The sequence below is a fragment of the Aquarana catesbeiana genome, linkage group LG01 (assembly GCF_042186555.1).
Source record: "Aquarana catesbeiana isolate 2022-GZ linkage group LG01, ASM4218655v1, whole genome shotgun sequence".
Lineage (NCBI taxonomy): Eukaryota > Metazoa > Chordata > Amphibia > Anura > Ranidae > Aquarana > Aquarana catesbeiana.
This window is the reverse complement of record NC_133324.1, coordinates 967,785,367-967,801,981: the sequence shown is the minus strand read 5'-3', so window position 1 is coordinate 967,801,981 and position 16,615 is coordinate 967,785,367. Positions and strand designations below refer to the sequence as shown.

At 44.9% G+C, this 16,615-nt stretch overlaps 1 protein-coding gene across 2 annotated transcripts in view; it reads right to left on the bottom strand.

The window, feature by feature from the left end:
- The window catches only part of LOC141122360 (uncharacterized), a 56,521-nt gene extending 43,752 nt beyond the window's left edge, over positions 1–12,769 (bottom strand). For both annotated transcript variants that reach the window (XM_073611969.1, XM_073611968.1), the window contains exons 1-3: positions 12,613–12,769; positions 6,263–6,340; positions 2,298–2,480 (exon numbers count right to left, since the gene is read on the bottom strand). In XM_073611969.1, coding sequence (XP_073468070.1) covers positions 2,298–2,480; positions 6,263–6,340; positions 12,613–12,697 — 346 coding nt within the window. In that variant the 5' untranslated portion in view covers positions 12,698–12,769. The remainder of the gene's footprint in view (positions 1–2,297; positions 2,481–6,262; positions 6,341–12,612) is intronic.
- Between the last annotated feature and the right edge of the window lie 3,846 nt (positions 12,770–16,615).

Sequence of the window (16,615 nt, the reverse complement as noted above, 5' to 3'; positions counted from 1 at the left end):
ACAATACCTATAATTTAAAAGTTACTAGTAATTACTAATAGTGAAGTTATTATTAGTTAACTATTATTTCAGATTTCCGAATTTTCGAATTTACAAATTTACGAATTCATTAATTTACTAATGCCCAAATTTACAAATGTCCAATTTTATCGAATTTACGAATATTCGGAAAAAATTCGTTAAACGGGTTTTCGTTAATTCGGATATTCCCGAATTAACGAATTTGTCGAAATTCGTTAAAAAACTAATTCGGAACGAAACGAATTGCACATGCCTAGTTGGTGCTGACACACCAACGCACCTTGTTTTGACTTTTAATTAAAAAAAGATATCACACAATCCTGGATTATTATCTTTCCCTGGGTGTTGGTTATTGATGTTTGAGGAGATCAGCTGGTAGTAGTTTCCAATATACCATTCTTAGGCCCCATTCACACCTGAGCATAGCGGTTTTCAGCATTTTTCAGGTGCTTTGACGCGCGTGTATTTGCGCGTTTCCATGCAGCGTTTTCCGGTGTTTTTAAGCTTTGCCGGTTTTTTTTTATTAACCAATAGGAAAAATGATCATCTGTTTCATCATTTGTTGCTATGTTTTTAGATTTTTTCATCTGCTTCCTGGGTGAATATGCTCCAAAAACGCCCAAATCTGCCCGATTCAAGCAACAAAAAAGGGTCCAGAATTTGCTTGAGCTTCAGGCGACTTGGAGTGGAGATGTGAACCATCTCAATGGAGAATAATGGATTTTTTTTCCCCTCAAGCATTTTGTAGCTTCAGGCTTCAAGCTACAAAACGCTCAGGTGTAAATGGGGCCTGAGGTGGGACATTGTGAAAACAACGTGCAAAAAACGTGGTACCCTATGACACCAAAGGCGCACATCATAGATGCTTTTGGTAAGCTCGCATTTTGTACACTTTGTGGTGGAGCACTTATATGAGGAGTATCTGAGGCACCTTTAAGACCAGGAGCACGGTGATTGGAGCTTTCTTTAGCAATATTTAGGATTTTTTTGGACTGTGCAATATTTATTAATAATTCTTATAACGTTTTTTTCACCTCTGGACTCTCAAGTATATTTGGATTGTTTTTTTATCCTTTGTTCACATGCAATTATCACATATGTGTTAGCGCCTTGCTTTTCATTGGTTCGCAATAGTATTAACCAAATATGGCCATGATGTCACCACCTCCCCTGCCCCTTCCATTATATTGATGATGACCGCTTAGAGAGTCCTCAAGTTTGGGGCATTGGGTTTTTTCTTTTGGTGGATGTCATTCATCGTCATGGATAAGAATCTATGTGGCTGGAGGTTGTGACTCATGACGACATGGCTGGGAGTCCCCAGCACGTAAGCAAAGGATCAGGGATAGGGGGGGTGACAGGATTAGTTAAATATGGTCACATGGCCATATTTGGACAATGGTGTCACCAATACCCCGCCCCTTCCTTTATTTTGCTAATGCCAGCTCCGGAAGCTGTCATTCAACAAGTGGTCGTCATCATCACGTTCGGGCCATCGGGTTTTCTTTTTTCATTGCCATTGACAAGGATCTACATCGCTGGATGAGGTGATTTATGATAACAAGATTAATTTTGGGGAATTTTTCATTCTGTCTTGTCTGTGTGTCCTTATTTACTGTTATTTTTATTTTTTTTTGTGAATGAGTAGGAGTACACTGGTTAAGCCCCACCCACAAGGATGTGGCTGGGTGCAGCGTAAACATACTAAGTACAGTTGGAATTTAAGAAACTTCTTTTGAAGGAAAGGCTCAAAGATACAACAGCTAAGCGGGAAGGCTCCTGGCTGGGAACACTCACAGTCCTGTGCAAAATGTAGAGTGGAGCAGGTTCTGATGCACCGACAGCATCTGTCACCGAGGGCGGAATGTGGCCTGGCCAGTCTGAGCCCAATGGGGAAGGATTCCTAGGAAGGATGGTGTGTCACTATCCTGTCCCTACTCGTCCGGAACCTTTACCTACCGCTATTTACTTTCCCTGACAGACGGGTAACCTGTCCCTACCCTGTCCACTTGCGCACCCAATCTGGGAGCCAGGGTCTTAAATAGACTCTGCCTGACCCAAGATGGCCGCCAGTCAGATGAAGTGGCAACATCCAAACGGATCGCTTCCCCAGTGACCCAGGAAACCATAGAGGAATATGTTCCTCTTGACTTCTTTTACCCTCTGCAGTGCCGCTGTGGTTGAGCGCCACCTGCATTGGAGAAAAGAGACTGCACCTGCCTACAAGCATAACAAAAAAAGTGAACATGGTGTTGTTGTTGTGCTGTTGTACTCACGCAGACAGGTAACAGTGGATGGCATCCACTCCTGGGGGGCTCCGGGGCTGTAACACATCATTGTGTCCGATGACGGGTAATATCCGGATTTACAGTGCACTTTTATACCTTCATATGAATCATAAAACTCCTTGTCTTCAGAGAACCTCTCCACGTGTTCTATGGTCGGCTTTTTACACTGAGCTGTAGAATAAGATAAAAGAGATATTATATGCAGAGAGAGGATTACTGTAGATTACTTTTCCAAAGTCCCCTATGCTGAGGGAATGGTAATCTACAGTCCACTGTGGAACTAGAATAAATGTGAATGCAATAAAAAAGAATAGAATAGAAAAAAAAAGGAAATAGAAAAAACAAGAACAGAATAGAATAGAATAAAATAAAAAATATAACCTTTTTTCGAAATTCGAATTTCAAATAGAATAAATTCAGATTTGAATAGAACAGAAAATAAAATAGAATAGAACAAACAGAAACAGAAAATAATAGAATAGACTAGAAAGAAACAATATAACTGTTTTACGAAAATTTAATTTGAATATAATAGAAAAGAATAGAATATAATAGAAAAGAAAAGAACAAGAAATAAAAGAATAGAATAGAAAAAAGACAATAGAATAGAAAATAACCATCCTCCAAAATTCGAATTTTGAATAGAATAAAATTGATTTTGAATTAAATTTGATTCGAATGGTATTTGTTTTGAATTTGAATGCAATTCGAATCGATCCCAACAAAACAGAATCAGAAAATGAATTAAATAAGTGAAACAAATTAAACTAAACAAATTTATGTGAATACCAAATCGAAACAATTTTTTTTTGTTCTGCACATGTCTAGTTTAACCACCAGTCTGACACACCGCAAATCTGATCGTGGTATGGAGCCTCTGACGGAGGTTTCTTACCACGTGATCAGCTGTGACCAATCACAGCTGATCATCGTGTGAACCAGGAAGTGCCGGTAAACGGCTTTCCTCGGTCCACGTTGACAGGGAGAGCAGATCGTTGGGTCTCCCTGTCAGAGGAGGGGTCTGTGCTGATAATCAGCACAATGATTATCAGCACAGCCCCCATCAAAAGGTACCCATCAGCTGCCAATCAGTGCCCAAAACCTGCCAGCCTGTCCCCATAATAAACGCCTGTCAGTGCCCACAACAGTGCTGATCAGTGCCCAAAAAGTGCCCATCAGTGCCCCATCAGTATTGAAAGGTAAAAAAAGTATTGCCTGTCAGTGCCCCATCAAAGTGACACTCAGTAATGCCTGTCAGTAGCTCCTCATCAGTGCTGCCCATCAGTGCCGCCTATCAGTGCCCATCAGTGCCGCCTATCAGTGCCCATCAGTGCCGCCTATCAGTGCCACCTATCAGTGCCCATTAGTGCCGCCTATCAGTGCCGCCCATCAGTGCCGCCTATCAGTGCCCATCAGTGCCGCCTATCAGTGCCCATCAGTGCCGCCTATCAGTGCCGCCTATCAGTGCCCATCAGTGCCGCCTATCAGTGCCGCCCATCAGTGCCGCCTATCAGTGCCCATCAGTGCCATCAGTGTTGCCTATCAGTGCCACTTATCAGTGCCCATCAGTTTTTCTTTTTAATTGTCGGTCTTTTTTCGTTTATAGTGCAAAAATTAACCACTTCAGCCCCGGAAGATTTTACCCCCTTCCTGACCAGAGCACTTTTTGCGATTCGGCACTGCATCGCTTTAACTGACAATTGTGCAGTCATGTGACATTGCACCCAAACAAAATTGACGTCCTTTTTTTCCCACAAATAGAGCTTTCTTTTGGTGGTATTTGATCACCTCTGCGGTTTTTATTTTTTGCGCTATAAACAAAAAAAGAGCGATAATTTTGAAAAAAAAAGCAATATTTTTTTACTTTTTGCTATAATAAATATCCCCCAAAAAATATATAAATTTTTTTTTTTTTCCTCAGTTTAGGCCGATACGTATTCTTCTACATAATTTTGGTAAAAAAAAAATTGCAATAAGCACTTATTGGTTTGCTCAAAAGTTATAGCGTCTACAAAATAGGGGAACGATTTATGGCATTTTTATTATAATTTTTTTTTTATTAGTAATGGCGGCGATCTGCGATTTTTATCGTTACTTTATGTCGGACACATCGAACACTTTTGACACCATTTTGGGTCATTTATACAGCGATCAGTGCTATAAAAAAGCACTGATTACTGTGTAAAAGACACTGGCAGGTAAGGGGTTAAACACTAGGGGACGATCAAGGGGTTAAGCGTGTCCTAGGGAGTGATTCTAACTGTGAGGGGGATGGGCTACCACTGACATGACAGCGATCACTGCTCCCGATGACAGGGAGCAGTGATCTCTGTCATATCACAAGGCAGAACAGGGAAGGGCACTTCCCCCCGTTCTGCGGCTCTGTGACACGACCGCCAGGAGACCGCGGGCAAGTTCACGCTGTACGCGGCGGGCGCGCGTGCCCACTAGACCGCTAGCCCTGCCGATTAAAGGGGACGTACAGGTACGCCCATTTGCCCACCGCTGCCATTGTGCCGACGTATATCGGCGTGCGGCGGTTGGCAAGTGGTTGAAAACCACAGAGGTGATCAAATACCACTAAAATAAAGCTCTATTTGTGGGAAGAAAATGAAAAAAAATGTATTTTGGGTACAGTGTAGCACGACCGAGCAGTTGTGATTCAAAGTGTGACAGCTCTGAAAGCTGAAAATTGGCCTGGGCAGGAAGGGGGGGGGGGGGGAGTGTCCGGTATAGAAGTGGTTAATATACATACTTTTTCATGAAATTTTCTGGTGAATAAATTTATGTCAAATTTAAATTTGTCTATACTTCTTTACTTGGAGAAAATGAAAGCCCCAATGGGAGCACTTGTGTCTCCTCCTCTGGTAATTGGTGGGATGAGAGGTTGATGATGGTTGGTCCCCCTTCTGTACGGTCTTCACTATATAAGGTTCTATTCCCTTGTGTTTGTGTTTGTGGCTGGTTTGTGTTCTTCTTCTCTAAAAAAAAGTATCCTTCTGTATTTTGGGTGCGGTGCCCACATCTTTTTTTCAGTTCTTCTCATTAGATCTATTTGGATTCTAATGCCCTGTACACACAACCGATTTTGCCGTCGGAATAAACTTTGAAGGTTTCTCCGGCGGAACTCCAACAGAATTCTGGTCAAGCGGTCTTGCCTACACACGGTCACACCAAAGTCCGACCGTCCAGACCTCTAGAAAAAGGAAGTTCAATAGCCAGTAGCCAATAGCTTCCATCTCGTACTTTGCTTCAGAGCATGCGTCTTTTTTGGTCCGTCAGAACAGCATACAGACGAGCGGGTTTCCCGATAGGAATTGGTCCCGTCGGAAATATTTAGAACATGTTCCATTTCTAGGTCCATCAGAATTTGAGAAAAAAGTCTGATGAGGCCTACACACGATTGGAATAGACGATGAAAAGCTTCCGTCTGACTTTTTCTGTCGGACATATTACGCTCGCGTGTACGCGGCATTAGTGACTATTGTGTCTTCTCCACCCTGTGCACCACCCATTTTAGTGCCATTATTTTGACCCCACCACCACACCTTCCAACCTTTTGAGATGGGAATGAGGGACACCTATCAGCAAAAGTATGCAGGCATAGGACACACCCCCTTGCCACGTCCCCTTAAAGGAGAATTGTACAAAAAACAAGATTGGTTAAACCCATATGTGCTTTTTTTTTACCACTACTATTCCTTTATATTGGCTTATAGAATTTACAAATGCAGCAAATTTAGAAATCAGATGAAAGGTTTAGCGCTGGAAAACACTTTTTGATAGATAAAAAGTGCATTTTACATACAACTATATAGATCAGACCAAAATGAGGGACAAATGAGGAGGAATGAGGGACAGAGGGACATTGCTCCAAATCAGGGACAGTTGGGAGCTATGCCCACCACCTTTACCACCAAGTGATGATTCTTTCTGATGGGTCTCCACTGTACCTTTCGTCTCGGCTTGTTCCTCTTCCCCTTCCCCATAGCGTCTGTGAAAAGGACCCTTTCTCCTCCGAAATGGACGCCCTATGCACGAAGAAAATGATGAAGAGGAAATAGAGGGTGAGTCAGATAGGTAATTCGTATTATTATTACCGGTATTTTTTTTTGTTTTTTGAGTTTTCATAGCCATATAAAAACATAAAACACATGCACATTTAAGAACAGCCTGACAACCAGGCGACACATTACAAAGAAGACCTCACCACGAGGCCAACAGTATAGCTCCAAGGCTAATATACAGCTGTGATATCAGTAATTCCACTACACCTTTAGCCCAAAATTAAAATTGTATAATGTTGACTACCAATTCTGATAACAGTCTACGGATCTATAGGCATAAACAAAAGACCCTGGAGATAGTACATAAGTACCTAACCCAAATTAAGGGAAGAGTCCCAAAATATCAATATCAAACTCTACATACAGTATATACAATATGGCGACTACTAGGAGCCACTATAGAATACCAACGTTTTCAGACCCTGTAGATACACTATTCGTCCACCCACCCCACACTTAGTCAAAATATATTGGGTATTCCCATACTAGTAAATGTGGCTTTATAGAAGGGAAGGGCTTTATTTATACAGTATCTAACAAAAGTGAGTACACCCCTAAGTGAAAATCTCCAAATTGGGCCCAAAGTGTCAATATTTTGTGTGGCCACCATTATTTTCCAGCACTGCCTTAACCCTCTTGGGCATGGAGTTCACCAGAGCTTCACAGGTTGTCACCGGAGTCCTCTTCCACTCCTCCCTGACGACATCACGGAGCTGGTGGATGATAGAAACCTTGTGCTCCTCCACCTTCCGTTTGAGGATGCCCCACAGATGCTCAATAGGGTTTAGGTCTGGAGACATACTTGGCCAGTCCATCACCTTTTTTTTCAAGTTCATTATATTGTTTTACAGGCCTTCAATGGGGTCCAGTTGAACAAATAGGGAACCAATGTCCTTATCAAGGTTTTTTTAGTTGTCGTTGATATTCCTCCTGTAATAGTATCAGTATTAGAGCATTCATTTAGTTTACTTTCCCATTCTTTCTTCATATCATTTGTGATGTTATCAAGTGTGGGGAAGATTTAAATTATTAATCCGATGGGATTTATATTTTCTCCTACATACAATATATTACCAAAAGTATTGGGATGCCTGCCTTTACACGCACATGAACTTTAATGGCATCCCGGTCTTAGTCCGTAGGGTTCGATATTGAGTTGGCCCACCCTTTGCAGCTATAACAGCTTCTCCTCTTCTGGGAAGGCTGTCCACAAGGTTTAGGAGTGTGTCTATGGGAATGTTTGACCATTTTTCCAGAAGAGCATTTGTGAGGTCAGGCACTGATGTGGACGGAAGGGCCTGGCTTGCAGTCTCTGCTCTAATTCATCCCAAAGGTGTTCTATCGGGTTGAGGTCAGGACTCTGTGCAGGCCAGTCAAGTTCCTCCACCCCAAACTCGCTCATCCATGTCTTTATGGACCTTGCTTTGTGTACTGGTCCTAATCATTTGGTGGAGGGGGGATTATGATGTGGGGGTTGTCTTTCAGGGGTTGGGCTTGGCCCTTTAGTTCCAGTGAAGGGAACTCTTAAGGCGTCAGCATACCAAGACATTTTGGACAATTTCATGCTCCCAACTTTGTAAGAACAGTTTGGGGATTCCTGTTCCATCATGACTGCGCACCAGTACACACAGCAAGGTCCATAAAGACATGGATGAGCGAGTTTGGGGTGGAGGAACTTGACTGGTCTGCACAGAGTCCTGACCTCAACCCAATAGAACACCTTTGGGATGATTTACAGTGGAGACTGCGAGCCAGGCCTTCTCATCCAACATCAGTGCCTGGCCTCACAAATGCGCTTCTGGAAGAATGGTCAAACATTCCCATAGACACACTCCTAAACCTTGTGGATGGCCTTCCTAGAAGAGTTGAAGCTTTTATAGCGGCAAAGGGTGGGCCAACTCAATATTGAACCCTACGGACTAAGACTGGGATGCCATTAAAGTCTGTGTAAAGGCAGAGGTCCCAATACTTTTAATAATATAGTGTATCTTAATTTATGTCAAGTTTTTATTAAAAAATTTTACTAATTATGTGAATAAAGGATGAGTTAATTTTCAAGATTGTAGTTGCCTATACATTGTTTACTCTGCAAAGTCCCACCACCCATTAGAGGAATTGGATCAGGCTTTCTCAACCTTTAAACCCTAGAGGAACCCCAAAAATAATTTTCATTTCTCGAGGAACCCTTCCTAAAACTAAATCATCAGGGCTCAATAGGAACAATGCTCCTTATATTGGTGGTCAGGGCTGTCTTTAATATTGATTGGACCCTGGGCAAACGTTTTCTTGGGCCCCCCATACAATTTTGCTCTCCATCTGCTCTGAGACATACAATAAATAGCATCTAGACTTAAAATCAGTTTACTGTATCAGATTAGGCAGCGATTGCGTTTGGTTGCCAGAGGTTACAGTGTATCATTACCGCTTAATGACTGGTTGCTAGAGGCTACAGTACACATTACGGCTCACTGATTATTTTCTAGAGGTTACAGTACACATTACGGCTCACTGATTATTTGCTACAGGTTACAGTACACATTACGGCTCACTGATTAGTTGCTAGATGTTACAGCACATGATTTCTGCTTGTTGATTGGTTGCTAGAGATTACTGTACAGTAATACTGCTCACTGATTGGTTGCTAGAGGTTACAGCACATCATCTCCTCACTGTAGGGGGCATGATATACATATGAATGCCGTCTTTATTTACGTATGATTGCCAGTTATTTACATATAAACACAGGGTCTGCAGGTGAGTCATTTGCACAAAACAATAGGGCAGAGCTGGGCAGCACTAGTAGCAGCACTTCACACTGAGATATCAGGACACAGCACGGAACTAAAACGTCAAGGGGCAAGGGAATTTAAACTGGGATACTTGGCAAGTATGAGGCAGCTTCTTTGGGTCCCACAACAATGACAGGGCCCAGGGCAGCTGCTCCTTTTGCCCTGCCTTAAAAAACTGCCCTGTTGGTGGTCAATAGGAAGAATGTCCCCCTTAAAGTGGTGTTCAGATTGCCACCCTTAAAGACAGCTAAAAGATATTTGGTGTCATGCTGTTGGCTTTGCTAAGTGGTGCTGAACCTTGAACTCTGTAGGCATCATCAATAGTAGTCAGCCACAGCTCAAGGAACCCCTAGCAACTTATGGAAGAACCCCAGGGTTCCACGGAAACCTGGTTGATAACAACTGAATTAGAGTGTATTTGATTTTTAATGAACATACCCCAGCAGACCAGATAAGTGTGAATGGGCCCTCAATCCATCGCAGATTTCTTGCTTGCACTGTTTGATCTGAGGTGGCTCTGGAATTACAGCCAGCCAGATTGGTAAAAGCAACCAAAAACAGCTTTCTTCAGCCAAAACAAGTGAATAGTTCAAAGTCCTGGTACAACAACCTCTCTCTACAGCAGGCTCACCGCCAATCTATTGGTCCCACACTGGGGTTAGGGCTCCTCTGTGGCAGGGGTGCTAGACATACCACAAGGGGGCCAGCAACCATCTTAGCTGGTCGTCTGGTTTTCCCCCGATGTTTCACAGCAGGTCAAAACCGAGGATGGCAATAATATACGAAAATTCTCATACGACAAAGTCTTTATTTATTTTTTTGTTGATGTTTATTGTTTCTGATCATGCACAGCCTTTCGTCTCTGATTTTTCTTGCACAAAAACAGTACACATTAAAACGTTAGTATGAGAAGAACTATGGAGTTTGTCCCTTCGGAAATCTCTTGTTTGGAAAGTCTGAATCGGATTTGGAAAGTTGTGTACACTCTAGACCAAAATCGAACGATCGTACCTCGTATGGAATTTTCTTCCGATTATTCTTATAGTGTGTATCCCTCTTTACTCACAGCCTCTCTCTCCACTCTACTTCCTGTGATACATGTGCTGATTTCCCTCTGCTGCCCTTCAAACCTCTTGGCCTCCTGCCAGCCTCCTCCTGCCTGGAGCTTAACCACTTCTCCTTAGGTGGACATCATCATTTTTCCTGGACTTTAAGTGGTTAAATCTGAATAACAGGTGCAGCTGCAGGAATCATGCAGATATTTTTTTTTTTTCCTGGACGATTCCCTTTAATATAAAAACAATCATAGCGGCTTGATTGTTTTTACAGGCGGCCGTTTACCATAGAGCTGACCGAGGACCAGTTGGTCCATATCTATGACCTTTGGAGGCCGGGAGCAACGTCATGACATCACTTCCAGCGTCGGCAGATGTAAACACTCGTTTTTTTTTTTAGCTGGAGAGACCGATATCGTTTTTTTTTCCAGCCTAGAGGAGAGATGTAAGGCCCCCCAATCTCTCCCTAAAGAGGACCTGTCATGCCCTATTCCTATTCCAAGGGATGTTTACATTCCTTGGAATAAGAATAAAGGTGACAAAAAAAAAGTTTAAAGGGAAAGTGGAAGGATAAAAATTTAAAAAAAACAATAAATAAAATAAAAATTTAAAGTGCCCCCCCCCATCCCCGCGTGCTTTCACGCTGAAGCGAACGCGCCCGCATATGTAAACAGCCATCAAACCACACATGTGAGGTGTCGCTGCAATCGTAAGAGCAATAATTCTGTAACTCTAAACCGGTAACCTGTAAACATTTTTAAAGCGTAGCCTATGGAGATGTTTAAGTATCGAAGTGTGGCTCCATTCCATTGACATGTTAGAGGTATCTATTTACTCGGTGTAACATCATCTTTCACATTATACAAAAAATTGGGCTAACTTCAGTGCGTTTTTTTTTTTTATGCACAAAAAGTTTTTTCTTTCAAAAAAATTGCAATTGAAAAATTGCTGCGCAAATACAATGTGACATAAAAGATTTCAACAACTGCCATTTAATTCACCAGGGTCTCTACTAAAAAAACATATATAATGTTTGTGGTTCTGAGTAATTTTTTAACAAAAAAAAAATTATGATTTTTGTATGTAGGAGAGTAGTGCCAGAATTGGCTTGGGCTGGAAGTGGTTTTAAAGTGGAACTCCGGCCGACCTCCCCATTTTTTAATTTTTTTTGCCCTGCTTACCTGATGGCGATATCTGGACATTTCAGATACTCACCCATTCACTGGATCTAATGTCGATCATCTCATGCACAGCTACAGCTCCATCCCGCGCCACCATGTTTTCTCAGACGTTATTGAGAGACCCGCCGGCTCTTCCGGGTTAAAGCGGGTGGGCCTCTAAATGACGTGCCGATAGGCTGGCCCCTTCTCCTGTTCATGAATGGAAGGCTATGCCTCCTGAGATATGTGATGTACATATTGCGGGAGGCATAGCGGGCAGTGTTCACATCTTTCGCCCCAAGGCAAGTGACACGCATGGGGAGACGGGGTGGACTTAACATAAAAAAAAGACCTGAACAAAAGAAGAAAAAAAATGATGCCCTATTCCAGCAGAGGAAAGGAGGAGGGGTGGAGAGGTGGGATCGTCCTCGGGAGGGTGAAGGTCCGCTTTAACCCAGTCCTGGTAGTCAGGGTTTGGAGGTTCTTCCCACCCAAAACTCTGCCCCGTACACACGATCGGACTTTCCGACAACAAAACCGCAAAATTTTGTTCGAAGGTTGTTGGCTCCAACTTGTCTTGCATACACACGGCCACACAAATGTTGGCCAACAATTACGAACGTGGGAACGCGGTGACGTACAAGACGTACGTCGAGCCGAGAAAAAGGAAGTTCAATAGCCAGTGCGGCTCCTTCTGCTTGATTCCAAACATGCGTGAACTTTTGTGCGGTCGGTCTTGTGTACACACGATCGGAAATTCTGACAACAAAGTTTTCTTGGCGGAAAATTTGAGAACCTGCTAGCCAATATTTGTTGGCGGAAAGTCCAACAACAAATGTCCGATGGAGCGTACACACGGTCGGACTTTCAGCCAACAAGCTCACATCCAACATCGTGTGAACGCCGCATTAGAATCTCTGAAATTCTGGGTCCCCCTAATATGGACTTTCAAACCAGAGAGTGCTGGAAATCAGCCCTCTCTCTCTAGCCGAACGCCCCCCTGGAACACCCTGCATGGGTGGGAACCCCTGAGTACAGCAATGTCTCCACAACTGGGCTCCTTAAAGAGACCACAACTCAAATATCAGGGAAATGTGCCTGCCATCCAGGACACACTCCCGGTAATTAAAGCTGCCATTTCTTACTATAAAATGTATGAGATGAACAAGAAAACATCCTGAATATATAAAGAATTGGGAGCTCAACCTATAATAGTAAGAATATCATCCTACCTCGAGTAGTTTCAGAGGTTTCGTCGGCCCCCAGTCCATAGAGGAGACAGGCGGTGATCAGCAGATAGGACCACAGTGCAGACATGGCAGACGGACCTCCAGCTACACTCAGTGTGCTCAGTGCTCAGTCTTATCACTGATTATATATCCTGTGCAGGGCCAATAGAGAGGAAACCCAGAGATTACGTTAAACCGCACATCTTAGGAAACCATTCTTCCTGTTTTGTAGTAAAACCAGAAGTGTCCTGGCTTCTGGTCAGCTCTTGCCTCAGAGTTCCCAACAAAGGGACATACAGAATGTACAGAATGTACTGTATTTGTGTGGACATACAGGATATACATATATTAGGGTGACCACATTTCCAAACTGCCATTCAGGGACAATTTTGACCGGGGGGAGGGGGGGTGTGTTGAATGTAATCTCGGGGTTGACGGGATTTCGGCGGCGAGTGATTTGTCGGGTGAATTGTTGGTTTTAGCACTTATATCATCCCAACACCAACACCCTGCTTATATCCTCAATTACGGTATATCATCCCAACACCAGACTTGAAATGTATTTTTTTTATTACATTGTAATAATAGACACCCCTCCCTTAGTACAGACCCCCCTCACTCAGTATGGACCCCCACTCCACTAACTATAGACCCCCCTCCCTCAGTACGGATCAACCTCCACTAACTAAAGACCCCCTCCCTCAGTATGCACCCCCCTCACTAAGTAAAGACCCCCTCCCTCAATACAGACCCCCCTCCATCAGTACAGACCCCCCTCCACTAACTATAGACCCCCTCCCTCAGTACGGACCCCCCTCCACTAACTATAGACCCCCTCCCTCAGTATGGACCCCCCTCCACTAACTAAAGACCCCCTACCTCAGTACAGATCCCCCTCCACTAACTATAGACCCCCTCCCTCAGTACGGATCCCCCCTCCACTAACTTTAGACCCCCTCCCTCAGTACGGATCCCCCTCCACTAACTATAGACCCCCTCCCTCAGTACAGATTCCCCTTCACTAACTATAGACCCCCTCCCTCAGTACGGATTCCCCTCCACTAACTATAGACCCCCTCCCTCAGTACGGACCCCCCTCTCCACTATGTACAGACCCCCCTATATTAGTACAGATATCCCCTCCACTAACTATAGACGCCCTCCCTAAGTACGGACCCCCCTCTCCACTAACTATAGACCCCCTCCCTCAGTACAGATCCCCCTTCGACTAACTATAGACCCCCTCCCTCAGTACGGATCTCCCCTTCACGAACTATAGACCCCCTCCCTCAGTACGGATTCCCCTCCATTAACTATAGACCCCCTCCCTCAGTATGGACCCCCCTCTCCACTATGTACAGACCCCCCTCCATCAATATGGATATCCCCTCCACTAACTATAGACGCCCTCCCTAAGTACGGACCCCCCTCTCCACTAACTATAGACCCCCTCCCTCAGTACGAATCCCCCTTCGACTAACTATAGACCCCCCTCCCTCAGTACGGATCTCCCCTTCACGAACTATAGACCCCCCTTCCTTAGTACAGATCCCCCTCCCTCAGTACGGACCCCCCCTCCACTAACTATAGACCCCCTCCCTCAGTACGGACCCCCCTCTCCACTAAGTATAGACCCCCTCCCCTAACTATAGACCCCCTCCCTCAGTACAGATCCCCCTCCACTAACTATAGACCCCCTCCCTCAGTACGGATCCCCCTTCCACTAACTATAGACCCCCTCCCTCAGTACGGACCCCCCTCTCCACTAAGTATAGACCCCCTCCCTCAGTACGGACCCCCCTCCACTAACTATAGACCCCCTCCCTCAGTACGGATCCCACTCCACTAACTATAGACTCCTTCCCTCAGTACGGACTCCCCTCTCCACTATGTACAGACACCCCTCCCTCAGTATGGATCCCTCTCCACTAACTATAGACCCCCTCCCTCAGTACGGACTCCCCTCCACAAAAAAAAATGGTGTTTATTTACATAAGTGACAGATAAGTGAATATAACAGTGCACAACCAACCACAAGACCCACAAACAACAAAACAGTATATACAATAAAATGGGAGATACCGGAAGCGTAAACAGAAGCCAGGCCAAGGTCATACACCGGGAGATCAGCAGAAAACCAACAGGACAGGGAGAGGAAGGATGGATGGGATACAGGGCAGGGATCCAAGGTAACCAGGAACAGAAGGGACAGGATCAGGAAGGGCTCAGGATAGGGATTGGATCAGATCAGATCAGGTCAGGTCAGGACAGGGCAGATGCAGGCTCAAGGTCAAAATAACAGGCAGCAAGGTCAGAATGCAGGGAGAGAGATACCAAGGCAAGGATGTGAGGGCTTGCCAGGTATTTATCAGACTGCAGTGATTTGACCTCACGTTACACCTGAGCGCAGAGGGTGCTGTCTGCTCCACACTGCCGGAATACACCCACTAGTGGACACCCGTACTACGGCCCAAGGATGCAATAGTGCCACCAGCAGGTGAGTCCTCCTTATTACAGGTCTTAGGTGTTGGAAGACACCCCCTGGTGGACACTGGTACTGCGATCCAGGAGACCGATAGCGCCACCAACGGGTGAACCTTTTCATGACAGTGGCAGGGATACAGCCAGGGGCAGAGTCACGGAGATCCTATCTCAGACTGCAGTGCCGGTGGATTGGTGTCTTTGTGGCTGCCCCCGCTGACAGCCGCGTCCGGCATGGTGGAGATCGTTAGGCCTGGTGGAGGAGAAAGTTAACTTCTCCGCTTTGCATGCTGGGCAGATTCGCTGCTGAAAGGTCACTGGTTGCTAGCCACCAGGCGGCTCTAGCAACCGGTGGCCAGAGTCTCAGGTGGACCTGGAGGCGGAGTGAGTGCCAGCACTATGGCGGGGTTTGCTCTCTCTGTAAATTTGATTCTGGGACAATACAGTGTTGGTGAAGGTACCCAGGACAGACCTGCTAGTTGCGGGATTGTCCTGCGCAATCCGGGACACATGGGCGCACTTCATATGCTGTGTGAAAAAATATATTACCAAAAGTATTGGGACCTCTGCCTTTACACAGACTTTAATGGCATCCCAGTCTTAGTCCGTAGGGTTCAATATTGAGTTGGCCCACCCTTTGCAGCTATAAAAGCTTCAACTCTTCTGGGAAGGCTGTCCACAAGGTTTAGGAGTGTGTCTATGGGAATGTTTGACCATTCTTCCAGAAGTGCATTTGTGAGGTCAGGCACTGATGTTGGATGAGAAGGCCTGGCTCACAGTCTCCGCTCGAATTCACCCCAAAGGTGTTCAATCGGGTTGAGGTCAGGACTCTGTGCAGGCCAGTCAAGTTCCTCCACCCCAAACTCACTCATCCATGTTAGCCAAGAGGCCCATGGTAACTCTGGAGGAGCTGCAGAGATCCAAAGCTCAGGTGGGAGAATCTGTCCACAGGACAACTATCCTGCTGCGTACACAAGAGCGGAATTTCCATCGGAAAAATCTTGGATGGTTTTTCCGACGGAATTCCGCTCAAGCTTGGCTTGCACACACACGGTCACACAAAAGTTCGGTGAACTTTCGACCGTCAAGAACGCGGTGACGTAGAACACTACGACGAGCCGAGAAAATGAAGTTCAATGCTTCCGAGCATGTGTCAAATTGTTTCCGAGCATGCGTAGGAATTTTGCGCAGCAGAATTGGTACAGACGATCGGAATTTCAGATCGAAACTTTTTCCGACCGAAAGATTGAGAATATGCTCGCAATCTTTTGCTGGCTGGAATTCTGCCAGAAAAAGTCTGATGGAGCATACACAAGGTCAAATTTTCGGACCGAAAGCTCTCATCGGACTTTTGCTGGCGGAATTTCCACTCGTGTGTACGGGCATTAGTCGTGCTCTCCACAAATCTGGCCTTTATGGAAGAGTGGCAAGAAGAAAGCCATTGTTGAAAGAAAGCCATAAGAAGTCCCGTTTACAGTTTGTGAGAAGCCATGTAAGGGACACAGCAAACATGTGGAAGAATGTG